Source organism: Gorilla gorilla, chromosome 10 (assembly GCF_029281585.2).
Source record: "Gorilla gorilla gorilla isolate KB3781 chromosome 10, NHGRI_mGorGor1-v2.1_pri, whole genome shotgun sequence".
Taxonomy (NCBI): Eukaryota; Metazoa; Chordata; class Mammalia; order Primates; family Hominidae; genus Gorilla; species Gorilla gorilla.
In genome coordinates, this window is record NC_073234.2 from 133,641,570 (window position 1) to 133,659,985 (window position 18,416).

The 18,416-nt window shown below is 39.3% G+C and overlaps 2 protein-coding genes across 6 annotated transcripts in view; one reads left to right on the plus strand and one right to left on the minus strand.

Moving 5' to 3' along the window:
- The window catches only part of TAOK3 (TAO kinase 3), a 222,484-nt gene that overhangs the window by 86,508 nt on the left and 117,560 nt on the right, over positions 1 to 18,416 (minus strand). For all 5 annotated transcript variants that reach the window (XM_031000681.3, XM_055358135.2, XM_019038283.4 and 2 more), the window contains exons 3-5: positions 15,245 to 15,454; positions 4,699 to 4,770; positions 3,224 to 3,325 (exon numbers count right to left, since the gene is read on the minus strand). In XM_031000681.3, the coding sequence (XP_030856541.1) occupies positions 3,224 to 3,325; positions 4,699 to 4,770; positions 15,245 to 15,364 (294 nt within the window). In that variant the 5' untranslated portion in view covers positions 15,365 to 15,454. The remainder of the gene's footprint in view (positions 1 to 3,223; positions 3,326 to 4,698; positions 4,771 to 15,244; positions 15,455 to 18,416) is intronic.
- On the plus strand, positions 5,882 to 6,808 carry LOC101151037 (small ribosomal subunit protein uS5-like). The gene has a single exon (XM_055358143.2). The coding sequence runs from the start codon at positions 5,886 to 5,888 to the stop codon at positions 6,792 to 6,794; it is 909 nt and encodes a 302-aa protein (XP_055214118.1). The 5' UTR covers positions 5,882 to 5,885; the 3' UTR covers positions 6,795 to 6,808.

Consider the following 18,416-nt stretch of genomic DNA (forward strand, 5'->3'; position numbering starts at 1 on the left):
GGAGTGCAATGGCATGATCTTGGCTCACTGCAACCTCTACCTCCTGGGTTCAAGCACTTCTCCTGCCTCAGCCTCCCGAGTAGCTGGGATTACAGGCATGCACCACCACACCCAGCTAATTTTGTATTTTTAGTAGAGACGGGGTTTCTCCATGTTGGTCAGGCTGGTCTCAAACTCCTGACCTCAGGTGATTCGCCCGCCTCAGCCTCCCAAAGTGTTGGGATTACAGGTGTGAGCCACCGTGCCCGGCCTCTTTCTGTACTCTTATCCTAGATTTCTTTTTTTTCTTTGTATTTTTAGTAGAGACGGGGTTTCACCATGTTGGCCAGGCTGGTCTTGATCTCCTGACCTCGTGATCCACCCACCTAGGCCTCCCAAAGTCCTGGGATTAAAGGCATAAGCCACTGCACCTGGCCCTTCTTATCCTAGATTTTTAGGTGCCCAAGACTACTGATTTGTAGTCAAGGTCAAAACTATCAGGGCTCAGCAACCAATCTCCACACACACATGCAAGCATTCACACTCCTACAAATTATTACTTTGTTATTTAAAAGAATAGTAGATGCTCATTATGAAATATAAATTTCCTATAATAAACTAGACATAACCAATATCAACATATTAGTTCCTTTCATTAAAAAAATTAATGTGAAAATATATTTATATTATGTACCTTGCATTACTGAGATAATTTAGAATATGTGATGTCTAGAAGTTTAAAATTTAGAAAGTATTATACTTTTATAGTTATATATTATAAATATCAACATATCAATATATATGAACATATTATAAATATAAGTATACTGTGTCTATATTATATAGAATGCAATTAAATTAGATCTAACATACTTATAATACTATTTATATATTACATATGATTATGTCTTATATTTTATAGTTTTACAGTTACATATTTATGTAGTATGTACCTTGCATTTCTGGAATAATTTAGAACAATGAGAGGTTTAGAAGTTTAAAATTTAGAAACCATACTATAGTTTTCTGCTTGACATTAAAAACAAACAGATTCAGAAACATTAATCTTATTTCTTATTATAAAATGGAAGATTCCACATGAGTAAATGTTATAATGAACACTAGCCTTTATGTGCCCTACTTTTTCTTTAATCAATTTTGATGAAAGCATTTCTAAATTTTATTACATAATTTTCTAATTTTTAAAAGTAACTGAATATGCATACATAACCTCCTTAAACCGAGCATATGAAATGTGAATATAGAACTTTAAAACTGAATAGAATGAATATGTTTCTAGCTGCATTAAATGTTTTAAATTACATGTTTAAAAACTCAGCATTTTTGTCACAAATATTTTTCCCCTATTATTCTATAACACAAAGGCACCTGAGATGGTTGCTTGCTCCTGACACTAAACAGCTCTGGCTGCTCTGCCTTTAAATGATTAGCTCTGCCTTCTAGCTCCCCTGACTTTTTCTGTATGGTTAAATTATTCTTGTGCCTGTTTGTATGCATGTATCTAACAGCTCAGTTCCTTAGAGCTCTTTCTGATTGGTCTATCAAACCAGTTGTAGACAGAAACCAGGTAGCCATGCTTATTAGCAGTCTATATAATCTAAGAATAAACAGGTGGCCGGGTGCAGTGGCTCATGCCTGTAATTCCAGCACTTTGGGAGGCCGAGGTGGGCGGATCACCTGAGGTCGGGAGTTCGAGACCAGCCTGACCAACATGGAGAAACCCCGTCTCTACTAAATACACAAAATTAGCCGGGTGTGGTACTCCGGTGGCTGAGACAGGAGAACCACTTGAACCCGGGAGGTGGAGGTTGCGGTCAGCCGAGATCGTGCCATTGCACTCCAGCCTGGGCAACAAGAGCAAAACTCTGTCTCAAAAAAAAAAAAAAAAGAGAAAAACGAGCTTCAAGTAACAGTGTGAAGGATTTTCTGAAGACTTGAAATACATGAGATTTTAGCACTTGGATTTTGTAACATTTATTCTGCCTGCTTGAAATCCCTTTCTTGACTCCTTCAAGACAGCTGAGATTGCCAGAGAACTGATTTCTAGATAATGAGATATGTCTTTGATTAATTTCTTATTTTCAGAATGGAAGCAATAGCTTTACATAAAAGTTGCTTGAACAGAAATATGTATGTTTAGTATACTGGTTGATAGTCTATTTAAGAACAAAATTCCATTCCCTAATTAGAGATCACATACAGGAAAGGAGTTGGTACATGGTAAACAATAAATGCTAGTTAAATTGGAGTTTAAGTAGGAATGTGCAATTTGAAAAAGTAGAAAGCATAACATTTTCACATCCTAAATGTGCCTAATGTGCCAACCTAAAACCAGAAATACAATCATATAAAAATATACTAAGGGCCGAGCACAATGGCTCATACCTGTAATCCCAGCACTTTGGGAGGCTGAGGCAGATGGATCACCTGAGGTCAGGAGTTCGAGACCAGCCTGGCCAACATGGTGAACCCTATCTCTACTAAAAATACAAAAAATTAGCTGGGTGTGGTGGCATGTGCCTGTAGTCCCAGCTACTCAGGAGGCTGAGGTTCAAGAATCACTTGAACCCAGGAGGCAGAGGTTGTAGTCAGCTGAGATCGCACCACTGCACTCCAGCCTGGGCAACAAGAGTGAATCTGTCTCCAAACAAACAAACAAACAAACAAACAAAATATATATATATATATATATAGATATATATGAGTGTGTGTGTCTGTGTGTGTGTGCATGTGTATATATATTTATATATATATATATCACAATAAGATGACAAAGTGGAACAAAAGTCTCTTATTTTAATCATATGGTGGCCCCTGTTTGGTAAAAATCACATAGCAATTAAAACATCAAGGACAATTCCAAATATGGGGGGAACTGGAGTGGAGGATGAGAAATGACAAAGATAAAAATTCTAGGATGAGAATATAAGGCTGTGCCTTTTACTTTTACAAACAAATAATTATAAAATGATGTCAACTTTTCACCATCTCTTTCTGAGTGTTTATAGAATGGAATTTCTAATAGGCTAGATATCATTTAATCTTACAGAATATATACCAAATGACACACCAAAGTATTAACAAATGTTAAATACTGATAACAAAAGTTAAATGGAACAGAAATGAAATTAGTAATTTTACAGATCAAATAGATAATAGAAAAAAAAAGAAAAAGAAAAAAATGTAATAGTAAAAGAAAGATAATAGAGGTCCTTCGACTTACCCAAGCAGTGTGTTCTTTCAAGTAACAGCCTTTGTACTCAATAGTATTAGGATGCTTCAATTGTCGTAAAAATTTAACTTCCTTAAGAATATCTTGCCATTTCTATTGAAGTCAGAAAGGGAACATTTTAATTTAATTTTTGATAGGAAAATAGTATTTCCTATCAAGTATACGTATATATTATTTATATTATTGTAAATGGACATAAAGTAAATGTTTAATAAATGAAGAAGCTATTTAAACATGCTATTTCTCTCTCTCTCTCTCTCTCTTTTTTTTTAATTGAGACAGAGTCTTGCTCTATTGCCCAGGCTGGACTGCAGTGGCACGATCTCGGCTCACTGCAACCTCTGCTGCCCGGTTCAAGGTTCAAGTGATTCTCGTGCCTCCCAAGTAGCTGGGACTACAGGCGTGCACCACCAGACCAAACTAATTTTTTTGTATTTTTAGTAGAGACGAGGTTTCTCCGTGTTGGCCAGGCTGGTCTCAAACTCCTGACCTCAGGTGATCCGCCCACCTTGGCCTCCCAAAGTGCTGGGATCACAGGCGTGAGACACTGTGCCCGGCCTAAACATGCCATTTCTTTAGTTTGAATACATGTAAACACAAATCTATCACCAAATACATTACAAAAAAGCCATTACACATACCCATGTTCTGGTCTGCAAAATAGTTTTTTTCCTTTTCAGGAACCCAGGCTAGAGTACAGTGTTGCAGTCACAGCTCACTGAAGCCTCCACATCCCAGGCTCAAGCAATCTTCCCACTTCAGCCTCCCGAGTGGCTGGACTACAGGCACACACCACCACACCCAGCTAGTTTGTTTGATGTTTTGTAGAGGTGGGGTCTCACCATATTGCCCAGGCTTGTCTTGAGCTCCTGGGCTCAAGCGATCCTCCAGCCTTGGCTTCCCAAAGTGCTGGGATTACAGGCCTAAGCCACCTCATCCAGCCTGCAAAATAGTTAATTGAGCTAGAACATTAGCCTTTTTAAAAATAATTATGAATGTTCACACATTTGTATGAAAAACTCCAGGAACTTTTATTGTATGCTCCACAAGAAGGAAAAAAAAATTGTTCTAAAAAAAAGTTTAAAGAATTTTGTTAATTTCTTTTTTCTTTTTTTTTTTGAGACAGAGCCTCGCTCTGTCACCCAGGCTGGAGTGCAGTGGCGCGATCTCGGCTCACTGCAAGCTCCGCCTCCCAGGTTCACGCCATTCTCCTGCCTCAGTCTCCTGAGTAGCTGGGACTACAGGCGCCCGCCACCACGCCCGGCTAATTTTTTGTATTTTTAGTAGAGATGGGGTTTCATCATGTTAGCCAGGATGGTCTCAATCTCCTGACCTCGTGAGCCGCCCACCTCGGCCTCGCAAAGTGCTGGGATTACAGGCATGAACCACCGCGCCCGGCCAGAATTTTGTTAATTTCATACTAACTTGTTTATTTCAGTTTAGGTATACAGCTGTCTCTATCTCACCTCATGGGTCTGCTTCCCACTATAGGACATCTTCTTAATTGCCACCACCTCATTGGTGTGAGCATTTGTAGCCTGTGTTAAGAGGGTAGAAGAAAAAGAAAAAGAATTAGTGATGTTTCAGCCAATTTAACCTAAATATTTGACTAGAGACTATTTATTTGTATATTTATTTATTGACAGTCTCATTCTGTCGCTCAGGCTGGAGTGCAGCTCACTGAAACCTCTACCTCTTGGGTTCAAGCGATTCTCCTGTTTCAGCCTCCCAAGCAGCAGGGATTACAGGCACGCACCACCATGCCACGCTAATGTTTTTTGTATTTTTAGTAGAAATGGGGTTTCACCATGTTGACCAGGCTGGTCTTAAACTCCTGACTTCAAATGATCCGCCCGCCTCGGCCTCCCAAAGTGCTGAGATTACAGGTGTTTTATTTTATTTTTGGAGAAAGAATCTAGCTGTGTTGCTCATGCTGGAGTGCACTGGGGCACGATCTTGGCTCACTGTAGCCTCTGCCTCCCGGGTTCAAGCTATTCTGCTTCAGCCTCTCAAGTAACTGTGGATTATAGGCACCCACCACCACACCTGGCTACTTTTTGTATTTTTAGTAGAGATGGGGTTTCACCATTTTGGCCAGGCTGGTCTCAAACTCCCGACCTCACGTGATCTGCCCGCCTCAGCCTCCCAAAGTGCTGGGATTACAGACGTTAGCCACCGTGCCTGGCCTGATATTATATTTAAAATAATATTTCCATACTGCAGTATCACAGTTCAAAGATGCTTCACTTTTTGATAGGCTAAATAGACATCTCCACTCCCATTTTAATGTATAGTTTCTCTATATTCTTTTCTGGATACATGTAAAGATTGTAATATAAAAAATGATTAGGGTTTAATATATCAAACCAAACAAAAAATGTCATATTCCCAAATGACCCATTCTGGCTTCACCTTGTAAACTGTCCATCAATGGAGAACCAGTTAAATAAATAAATATGATATGACCATATAATAAAATAACCACTTAAGGAATGAGGTAATCTATGTACAATGCAATATGAAAAGATGTTAAAAATGTTTTAGTCAAAAACAAGCTATAAAGTAGAATCCAATTTTTGCAAAATAGTAATAATGTGAGTATACGTGTAGAAAAAATTATAAAAGAATTGCTTCTTTTCCGAGAAAACAACAAATGGCGGATGACGCCGGTGCAGCGGGGGGGCACGGAGGCCCTGGTGGCCCTGGGATGGGGAACCGCGGTGGCTTCCGCGGAGGTTTCGGCAGTGGCATCCGGGGCCGGGGTCGCGGCCGTGGATGGGGCCCGGGCCGAGGCCGCGGAGCTCGCGGAGGCAAGGCCAAGGATAAGGAGTGGATGCCCGTCACCAAGTTGGGCCGCTTGGTCAAGGACATGAAGATCAAGTCCCTGGAGGAGATCTATCTCTTCTCCCTGCCCATTAAGGAATCAGAGATCATTGATTTCTTCCTGGGAGCCTCTCTCAAGGATGAGGTTTTGAAGATTATGCCAGTGCAGAAGCAGACCCGTGCCGGCCAGCGCACCAGGTTCAAGGCGTTTGTTGCTATCGGGGACTACAATGGCCACGTCGGTCTGGGTGTTAAGTGCTCCAAGGAGGTGGCCACCGCCATCCGTGGGGCCATCATCCTGGCCAAGCTCTCCATCGTCCCCGTGCGCAGAGGCTGCCCGGGGAACAAGATCGGCAAGCCCCACACTGTCCCTAGCAAGGTGACAGGCCGCTGCGGCTCTGTGCTGGTGCGCCTCATCCCTGCACCCAGGGGCACTGGCATCGTCTCCGCACCTGTGCCTAAGAAGCTGCTCATGATGGCTGGTATCGATGACTGCTACACCTCAGCCCGGGGCTGCACTGCCACCCTGGGCAACTTCGCCAAGGCCACCTTTGATGCCATTTCTAAGACCTACAGCTACCTGACCCCCGACCTCTGGAAGGAGACTGTATTTACCAAGTCTCCCTATCAGGAATTCACTGACCACCTCGTCAAGACCCACACCAGAGTCTCCGTGCAGCGGACTCAGGCTCCAGCTGTGGCTACAACACAGGGTTTTTATACAAGAAAAATAAAGTGAATTAAGCGTGAAAAAAAAAATTATAAAAGAATTTATACCAGAATATATATCAGTGATAATCCCTGGAGCAGTGCTATCTGATAGAACTTTCTATGATGATGGGACAGTTCTATTTCTAGATTGTCCAAAAGAGTAACGTGAAATGTGGCTAGTGTGACTGAGAAAATAAATTTTAAATTTTAATAGTTAACGTGCCTACTTGCTATTGTATTGAACAGTACAGCAGAAAGTAAGATTAATCCTAAGGGGGACTTTCGTTTTCAGGATTACTTATATTTTATAATAAGACTGTATTACATATATACATACCTACATTTATGTATGTATATATGTGTATTTTTTATCTATAGAGGTTGCCTTGTCTCATAATTATGTCTACTTGTCTTCTCCATACTCCAAATGTAACAGTTCATTGAAAGTACATATGAAAACCATTAATAATTCAAGTAATAGTCTTTTCCTCTCAACTTACTCAAGATATACATATATATATATACACACACACACACACATACATACGTACATACTTTTTTTTTTTTTTAAGACAGGATCTTGCTCTGTCATCCAGGCTGGAGTGCAGTGGTACAATCTCAGCTCACTGCAACCTCTGCCTCCCAGGCTCAAGTGATCTTCCCACCACAGCCTCTTGAGTAGCTGGGATTACAGGCGGCCACCACCACGCCTGGCTAATTTTTATATATGTAGTAGAGACAGGGTTTCACCATATTGGCCAGGCTGGTCTCGAACTCCTGGCCTCAAGTAATCCGCCCGCATCAGCCTCCCAAAGTACTGGAATTATAGGCGTGAGCTACTGCTCCCAGCCTCAACTTATTTAAAATATTTAAAACTATTAGTTTTCTTAAAATTTTCATAAAAATAAATACAAGACATTAAAAGATTACCTCTGCGTCAGTGCCATACCCCTAATGTAAGTAAGCTATTTTGCTTCTGTCACATTATTATCATTGCGGACCAATAAAGCTATCGCAGTGGTTCTGAAGTAAAAGATTGGAATTCATTCACTGATAAAGTCAGGTTAACAATTTTAGAGAAAAATTCATAATCATTTTCTTAAATACAACTAATTTAAAATGAACCTCTTCAGATACAATGGTTTCTTTATGATTTTTAAAAACGGTTAATTCAAACAATAAACAATAATGTAGTATGTAAAAATAATTTGACCACAGATTCTTATGGAATGTCAAAATGAAAAAAAACAACCCACAATAACGTACTACAGGAGTTTTTTTTAAAAAAGCATTAAGGTAAAAGTACCTATTATATATTAATGAGTTATCCACTAGACATAATTTTCCAATCTGCAGAACTCCACAAAAGCATATTTTAGATATTTTATTGATTTAGAAAGTACAGAATGACTTTTGTTAAAAACAAAAATCTCTAACACTGTTCTGGCTTTTAAACTTTAACACTAAACTGTGCTTATATGGCAATCATAAATAAAAGCTGATGTAAATTCGGTATTACAATAAAGGTTAAAGGGACTATATCTGAAAAGTAGATATTTGAGGCATCAATATATATAGTGCAGCTTAAGGAGCCTGAGAAAGATTTAGGAAATATTCAGGCAATGAGAAATTTTAACTTCTTGTGAGGTTTTAAAAAATAATTAACCATTACTAAAAAAAAGAAAAGCCCACAGAAATAAAATCAGATAGTATTATTATTTAATTGCTTATTAAGGTTATTTATAATTAATGCTATATTTGGACCTAAAAACATGAAAAATAACCACCCTAAAATAAAAATATATTTCTTACATTTATAGGATAATCACTGATTAGAACTTAATGCTTCCACTCTCTTACACATCCTAATGTATAGGCAGAGACTTGAAATTTGAAAAACATTTCCATGTTGATTATTCTATAGATGTGAACTTTTTAGTGCAAATGTTGATTTTGCTATAGATGTGAATTTTTATACTGGCTAAAAGTCAAAACATGCTAGATAGAAACTTAAAAAAAAATCAATGTTTTAGTACAGAAAAAGGAGAGTATCAGTGGGGTCTCAGCTTTCTAGTGCATACAGTACTATGAATGACTACAGCCTCTATCATTTCAAGTTTTATTCTTGAAACTTACATTCATGCTTAATACTTCCAATAGTCTCAATGGTCTCAGTAACTATTACCAAGATCATTGATTCAAGAAATACTTATTAAGAACTTACTATTATGTGTTTATATTTTTAAACATTTTACAGCTATACCTTTTGCTATTTTATAGACAAATATAAAAAATTATGTTAATTTAGGAGGCAGGCCAGGCACGGTGGCTCACTCCTGTAATCCCAGCACTTTGGGAGGCCAACGTGGGTGGATCACCTGAGGTCAGGAGTTTGAGACCAGTCTGGCCAACATGGTGAAAGCCTGTCTCTACTAAAAATATGAAAATTAGCAGGGCATGGTGGCACACGTCTGTAATCCCAGCTACTTGGGAGGCTGAGGCAGGAGAACTGCTTGTACCCAGGAGGCGGAGGTTGCAGTCAGCCAAGATTGCACCACTGCACTACAGCCTAGGTGACAGAGTGAGACTTTGTCTAAAAAAAAAAAAAAAAAAAAATAGGAGGCTGAGGCAGGAGGATCACTTGAGCCCAGGAGTTTGGAACCAACCTGGGCAACATAGCAAAACCCTGTATCTACAAAAAAATTAAAACCAAAATTAGCTGGGTGTGGTGGCACATGCTTGTAGTCGTAGCTACCTACTCAGGAGGCAGACGCAGTAGGATTGCTTGAGTCCAAGGGTTCAAGGTTACAATGAGCTATGATCACACCACTGTACTCCAGCTTGGGTGACAGAGTGAGAGACCCTGTCTCTAAATAAATAAATAAATAAAAATTTTAAAAGTGAAAAAGCTTTCTTTTTGCCCTATTTTTTGAATCCCAACTAAAAGGTAACTATATGCAGAAAGATAGAATTAAACTATTTGCTTTAGGTGGGTTATGGATAATATACTGAGTTCAACAAAGGTGATCTAGAAACCTACAAACTTTAGAGTTGTGTTTAGGTGAATACAAAAATGAACATGCGCAGTCCTTTTTTTGTTTGTTTTCCTTTAGTACAGTTTCTTACTACCTCATTTGTTAATGCTGCTAATTTATTCTTTATTTTTTAAATTTTTTTTTTAGAGACGGGTTCCCACTATGTTGCCCAGGCTGGTATCGAACTCCCGGGCTAAAGTGATTCTCCCACCTCGGCTTCCCAAAGTGCTGGGATTACATGTGTGAGCCACCACACCCAGCCAATGATGCAAATTTCAAAATTACTTACGTAAATCCAAACACACAGAAATATTTCATCAAGTTAATAATTTCTATTTTCTCTGAACACAACACATACTCTCAGCTGATTGATTTTACAAGAGCTGTTCCAGCTTACAATTCACACTAAGTTTATTCCCTGGCAGCATTCAGTGTAAAAAGCTGTGACCTACAGAGGCTAACAGAATTATAGTGTTTAGGTATAAAAATACTAGCTGCCAGACTCTGGTCTTTATGGCTTGCCAGCATGACTATGACTTATGAAAAGTACTAATTAGCAGTACCAAGTTCTCAGAGTTCTTCATCATTCATTCATTCAAGAAATACTTATTAGCTGCCCACAATTTATCAGGAATTGGGCTAAGTGCTAGGGATAAGATAGTGAGTTAATATGCCCAGTACCTATCTCTCCTCTAGGAGGATAGACAATAACAAAAATAAAACGATAAAAGAAAAAATGTAAAACTGCAATTCTGATATGTGCCACAAAGAAGGGTATTTGTTACTTTGAGAACCAACAACGGGGGATGTGACCTAGGGAGGTCAGGAAAGCCTTCCCTGAAGAAATGAGGTTTAGGCTGAGAGCTAAATGATGAACAGGAGTTAAGAAGGTGAAAATAGAAGGGAGAAATATTCGAGAGAGAACAGTTTACGCAAGATTCCAGGAAGGATGATCAGAAGAAAGGAATCAGAGCTACAGCAATGAGAATGAGAGAGAAGATAGCTCAAGTAGAGATAGGGACCATGAAGGACCTTGTGGGCTGGCTATAGTAGGGATTTTGATCTTGGCCTAAGAACGAGGGAGAGCCCCTAAAGGCTTTATAGGGAAAGGGGATGGGATGAGATTTACATTTCTTTTTTCAAGCTCATCGAGGTATGCACAACAGACTGAAGAGACCAAAGCAGGCAATCATAGTTGTCCAAATAAGAGATAGCAGAGTCTTCCTGGTAATAATGGTACAAGTAACAAAAGGAAAAATCTATTAGCACGGAGTAAGAAGCAACTTATATAAATACTACTTTGGCCAACAGGAAAATCCATTTTTAAGGTACTGCCGATGTGACCACTACAGATAAAAGGTTAAAGCTTTTCGTAAGTTCTATAGTACAGTGTCAGTTAATTCCCTTTTAATCTGTTTTTTAGTGCTTTATGGGTGTACATAGGCCTGTACTTTTCACATTTATATACAGGCCCTATAGAGTTAATGATTACGTTTATCAATGCCACTCTGGTACCTGTATCATTTCTCTAGTCTATCATCAGCAACAAATAATATATATTTAGTGCCTACTGTAAATGAGATCGTGCCAGCCTTTAGAGTTGTAAACAAATATTAGAAATAGTCCTCATCTTCAAAAACGCACACACTCTAGCTAAATAGACAGGGCTTAGCCCAAAAAGCAAATAAACCACTAGGTCTTCTGCAGCCTAGTACAACGTAGGTCTCATTTTGCCACTATTACAAATGGCTTTTAGTAAGTTTTAAAGCATGCTTGGTTTATTGTAGTCATTCTGAAACATTAGCACTTTAAGAAGGGTTTGGCTGCTTTTTTTTTTTTTTTGAGACAGAGTCTCACTCTGTCCCCCAGGCTGGAGCGCAGTGGCACAATCTCAGCTCACTGCAAGCTCCACCTCCCGGGTTCACGCCATTCTCCTGCCTCAGCCTCCCCAGTAGCTGGGACTACAGGCGCCCGCCACCATGCCTGGCTAATTTTTTGTATTTTTAGTAGAGACGGGGTTTCACCATGTTAGCCAGGATGGTCTCGATCTCCTGACCTCGTGATCCACCCACCTCGGCCTCCCAAAGTGCTGGGACTACAGGCATCAGCCACTGCACCCGGCCTTGGCTGCTTTTTAAATGAGAAGAGTCAAATAGAGACTGACTCTTGCCAGGAGAGCTTCTGAGAAGATGAATTAGATTTAAAGTAATAGAAGAAAAGAAAGCAAAGATGACAGAAGAATAAATCTGTAAGCAAAACAAACAGGTCACAAATGAATATATACAGATGTTTCCATTTTAAAAAAATTCAAAACTAAGCAAAACCAATTTACATTTTTAGGAGTACAGATTAAGTGGGTTATAACTATAAAGAAAAGTAAGAAAATAATCACCATAAAAATCAGAATGGTGGATACTCTTAAGGGGACGGAGAGGGTTCTGACTGAGGAAGACATAAAGAGGGGCTTTTGGGATGCTGGCAGTATTCTATTTCTTGATCTGGGTGGTGTTTTTACACAGAGATTTACCTTTTAATTCTTTCTGAAGTTCTATATTCAAATAGATATGTATATTGTATATACTTCTTTATGTATACTTATAATAAAAACGCTTTGTTAACAAGAGGACCTGAGACTAAAGAAGACAGAACTTTGGGCCTTAAATGATATTCTGACTACACACTAACAAGGGAGTGTTAACTAAGAAATTAGCACCCTTTTTTCTTTTCTTTTTTTTTTTTTGAGACAGAGTCTCACTCTGTCCCCCAGGCTGGAGTGCAGTGGCACAATCTTGGCTCACTGCAAGCTCTGCCTCCCGAGTTCATGCGTCTCCTGCCTCAGCCTCCCGAGTAGCTAAGTAGCTAAGTACAGGCGTCCGCCACCATGCCCGGCTAAGTTTTTCTATTTTTCAGTAGAGATGGGGTTTCTCCATGTTAGCCAGGATAGTCTCGAACTCTTGACCTCGTGATCCGCCCGCCTCAGCCTCCTAAAGTGCTGGGATTACAGGCGTGAGCCACCGCGCCCAGCCAAAATTAGCACCCTTTTCAGCCAGAAAAATCTTTTATCGTATTTAATGACAAAATATACTTCAGTGGGAGCCAAGTTATTGATGGTAGTGAGGGAAGCAGAAGTAATGGTAGGGCTGAGCATAGACCCAATGGTTGAGAAACAGTTTAGAGAAAATCCAGGCTGAAGATTTGGCTAGAAGCAAAAGGACAAAGTAAAGATGCAATTCATAAAATAATCTCATTTGGAAGGACAACTAAAGATAAGCCCTATCCAGATGGCAGAACATAAAGGACCACTTAAAAAGGAAGAGTCAGTAATGTTTGATTACAAAGAAATTATCTGATTACAAGTTTGGAGAAGTAGGTGATAATTAGTACTTAATTTATTATTCGCTTTACTGGACTATTATGCTTAAGGAAGTATTTGTTAAATTAAATAACTATATTTTGGCCTGGCACGGTGGCTCACGCCTGTAATCCCAGCACTTTGGGGAGGCCGAGACGGGTAGATCACCTGAAGTCAGGAGTTTAAGACCAGCCTGGCCAACACAGTAAAACCCCATCTCTACAAAAATACAAAAATTAGCCTGGCATGATGGCAGGTGTCTGTAATCCCAGCTACTCAGGAGGCTGAGGCGGGAGAATTGCTTGAACCCGGGAGGTGGAGGTTGTAGTGAGCCGAGATTGTGCCACTGCACTCCAGCCTGGGCGACAGAGCAAGACTGTCTTAAAACAAACAAACAAACAAACAAAAAAAACAGGGCCCGGCGCAGTGGCTCACGCCTGTAATCCCACCACTTTGGGAGGCCGAGGTGGTCAGATCACGAGGTCAGTTCAAGACCAGCCTGGCCAACATGGTGAAACCCGGTCTTTACTAAAAATACAAAAATTAGCTGAGCATGGTGGCACATGCCTGTAATCCCAGCTATGGTGGAAGGCTGAGGCAGGAGAATTGCTTGAACCGGGATCCAGGAGGCGGAGGTTGCAGTGAGCCAAGATCGTGCCACTGTACTCCAGCCTGGGCTACAGAGTGAGGCTCTGTCTCAAAAAACAAACAAAAGAACAAACAAACTGTATTTTATGTAATGAATTTCAGGTGAATACGCTGTGTTAAAATTTTGGCTATTTGTTTTTCTCATCAGGAGATAGTCACATTCTTGGAACTAAAACTGATTCCAGGGGTACAGCCTTGTACCCCTTAACCGAAAATACTGACTTGACATGATTGCCACTAAAAATCACTGTCAGTCCCTTTCTCTGAATAGTTGTCTGTTCATCTGTTTATCTGTCTATCCACCATCCATCCATCCATCCATCCATCCATCCATCCATCCATCCATTATTTATCAAATTCCTACTACTGTCAGGCATATACTAGTTCTTGAGTCTGTAACGATGAACAAGATAGACATAACCCCTGTCCTCATGACACTTGTTATTTAGGGAAAAAGACATATATAAAGCAAAAAATCGTATACATAATTGTTTTATTACAACTGCGATAAATGCAACAAAATATAAGAACAAGATGTTATGAAATCATAAAGTATTGATTTAGGGGTGGAGTCTTGAACAGTAAAGGGTATCTTGCAAAAGTAATACTTAAGGTAAAACTTGTAGGATGAACGGACAGGGATGGGGATGTAATGTGCAGAGTTTTCTAGGTGGGGGAATAGCACATATAAGGCTCTGAGGCAGGAAAGAGCTTAGTATACAGTGGAAATGCACAAAGCTCAACTTCAAGCTCTTAACTTTTTTTTTTTTTTTGAGACAGAGTCTCACTCTTGCCCAGGCCAGAGTGCAGTGGCACAATCTTGGCTCACTGCAAGCTCCACCTCCCTGGTTCATGCCATTCTCCTGCCTCAGCCTCCCGAGCAGCTGGGACTACAGGTGCCTGCCACCACGCCTGGCTAATTTTTTTTTTTTGTATTTTTGGTAGAGACGGGGTTTCACTGTGTTAGCCAGGATGGTCTCGATCTCCTGACCTCGTGATCTGCCCGCCTCGGCCTCCCAAAGTGCTGGGATTACAGGCGTGAGCCACTGTGCCCGGCTGAAGCTCTTAACTTTCTTATACTACTTTAATATGTGAGTCAATTGATATAAATACCACTGAATTGAATAAAGCCTAGGATTCTGGAACTGGCTTTTCAGCAATGACTATTTGCCTCTACGGTAGATATCATTTAATTTATAGAAAAATCACTGAAACCAAGCTTATTTTATGAGCAACAGCTATGTGTAGAGAACATGTAGAGTTCAAACTTTATTTTATTTTAGTTTTTTGTAAAGACAGGGTCTTGCTATGTTGCCTAGGCTGGTCTTTCCTCCCACCTTGGCCTTGCAAAGTGCTAGGATTACAGGCGTGAGTCACTGTGCCAGGCCTAGAGTCCAACCTTTCTTAATCTGATCTATCTAAAAGACTCTTTTAAGTACTTACAAAATAAACTGCTCCAAAACTTCCATGTCCAATTTCATGCAAACCAATAAAAAGTTCCTCAGGATCATCTTTGTAGAATAGATCGGCAATCTCTGGGTCCTTCAGCACCCCTTTACGCATGATGGCCAGTAGAGCAGGCTCTGCTTTTTGATATCACAGTTAGCTTTATTTCTCATTGACAATTTTTTTGGGGGGGTAAATCTTCAGTACCTGTAGAAAAATAAGGTTTGCCATTAAATTATTTCTAACACATTTTACTTGGTGGCAATACAAATACATTCAAATATTAAAAAGCCTCTTGGTCTCACAACTCAATAACAAAAGGACAAAAAAACCCAAATAAAGAATGGACATATGGCCAGGCGCGGTGGCTCACGCCTGTAATCCCGGCACTTTGGGAGGCTGAGGCAGGCGGATCACCTGAGGTCGGGAGTTCGAGACCAGCCTTACCAACATGGAGAAACCCTGTCTCTACTAAAAATACAAAAAATTAGCCGGGCGTGGTGGCACATGCCTGAAATCCCAGCTACTAGGGAGGCTGAGGCAGGAGAATCACTTGAACCCGGGAGGCTGAGGTTGCGGTGAGCCGAGATTGCGCCATTGCACTCCAGCCTGGGCAACGAGAGGGAAACTCTGTCTTAAAAAAAAAAAAAAAAAAAGAACAGACATATGATTTGAATACACATTTCTCCAAAAAGATATACAAATGACCATTAACATATGAGAAGATCCTCAAACATCATTAGTTATTAGAGAAACGAAAATTAAAACCACAGTGAGATACCATTGCATACTCACTAGGATAGTGATAGTCAAAAAGTGAGATAAGTGTTTGTGAAAATGCTGAGAAATTAGAACCCTCCAACACTGCTGGTAGCTGCGCCATTTTAGAAAACAGCCCTGCAGTTCATAACAAACTTAAATACCGAGTTACCATTTGACCCAGAGTTTCCACTTCTAAGTACACACATACCCCCAAGAGAAATGAAAACATGTGTTCACACAAAAACTTGTGCACAAATGTTCATAGCACCATTATTCATAATAACCAGAAGATGGAAAAACCCAAATATCCTTTAACTGATGAAAGAATAAACAAAATGTGGTATATCCATATAATGGAATATTATTCAGCAGTAAAAAGGAATGAAGTATTGGCTGCAACATGAATGAACCTTGTAAAAATTATGCCAAATGAAAGATACCAGTCACAAAAGACCATATATTGTATGATTCCATATATACACACACACATATACATGTAATTTCCAGAACAGGCAAATCTATAAAGACAGAAAGTAGATTATTGGTTAGAGATGGGGGTTTGGAGGGTGATAGCTAAAAGATACAGGCTTTCTTTTCAGGGTGATGAAAATGTCCTAAAATTGACAGTGGTGATGACTGCATAACTGTGACTATACCAAAAATCATTCAATTACACATTTTAAGTGAGCAAAGGGTATAGAATGTAAATTATATTGTAGAGATATTACAAAAATTCATTTGGGTGTAATTAATGTTGAAATAATAATGGTTGGTATTTATTAATCGATACTATGTGCCAGGCAGCACTAAAACCTTATATATATTATCTCCTTTAATCCCTACAATAGCTTCATAATATAATGACTTTACTCTCTTAATTTTATAGAACCAACTAAGACTTTGATGGGCTAAACTACTTCCACATGGTCAGAAAGCCACATTGTCAGGACCGCAATTAAAACTCAGATCTAACAGCAAAGCCCATGCTCTTGATTGACATGTGGTATATTCATATAGAAATACAGGCAGTTAAACAATTCTTTACTGACTACTAGAAGAAATTACTATCACATGGAGGCTAGGTTAAATGCCCATGTAAAGAGGCAAGTTATTCTGCTGCTACATAAAACATTCTGAAATCAAAGTTTCTATTAATAAAAGGACATCATTTTGACATGCTCATATATTGATCTGCCATTAGTTACATACATTTATTTGATGTAGATTCTTTTTTATTTTTTGAAAAATATAGAAATGTTATCAATCATCTATATTTTTCATTTTAAATAACCGCTGCCCTCATACCCAGATAATCATTTATTTATGCCAACGTTTACACTGATCACAGGATAGTTGGTGTTTCTTCTTTGACCAACTAGATAACCAAGATAGAAATTTGGTTATTGGCCAATAAAACTATTTTTCAAAACATGGGCCAATGGGTCTCATGCTAGGAGAAGAAAAAAAGAAAGTAATTAATTAAATAAAACTGATAGTGCTAAAAGGTATTTTTTTCTTGAGACATAGCAGCCATAGGTGACAACATACATTACTTCATAGTCTAGTTAGTTCACTAGTATACATAGGTCATCAACCTAAGGATCCATCCACTTACCCAACTCATTCTTTCATTCAACAAATATTGTTGAATGCTCACTATTTGCCATACCCTGTACCGAGTTTTGGAGGTAGAATGGGATGTAGTCCCTATCCTTAAAGGGCTTAGGAGTCAAATGGACTTATAGACATTAAATTATAAAGACACAAATGATAAAGTGGTTTTAACTGATTGGATCATGAGGGGAAAATAAATATTTTTAAATATAAGGATATTATAGGATAACTCAGCCTGTTTTTGACTTAGATGTGAAAAAGCATGCCTTTTTAGGGAAAATAAAATTAGTTCATTCAATATGAATTGTATGGGAGAGTTGGAAGGAGAAAACATGAAGCTGGTGTTGAGCCAAGGAAAATTGCAAAAGACCCTTTAAACCATATTAAGAAGTTTAGACTTTATCCTGAGGGAAAGGGGAACCACTGAAGGTTTATATGGGAAAAAGGATCCCTCCGCCAACAATGCACCTATAATCCTAGGCAGTCATCCTGCCAATCCATGGATGCCAATAATCAAGTATAAAGTTACTACATCAATACTACTGGGAAAGTAACTTAAATCCAGCTATTTGTCAATCAGGTAAATGAAAGCACAAAATGAGAGTTCAAAAACTGGCCAGGCGCAATGGCTTACACCTGTAATCCCAGCACTTTGGGAGGCCAAGGCAGGCAGATCACGAGGTCAAGAGATCAAGACCATCCTGGCCAACATGGTAAAACCCCATCTCTACTAAAAAAATACAAAAATTGGCTAGGTGTGGTGGTGCTCCTGTAGTCCCAGCTACTAGGGAGG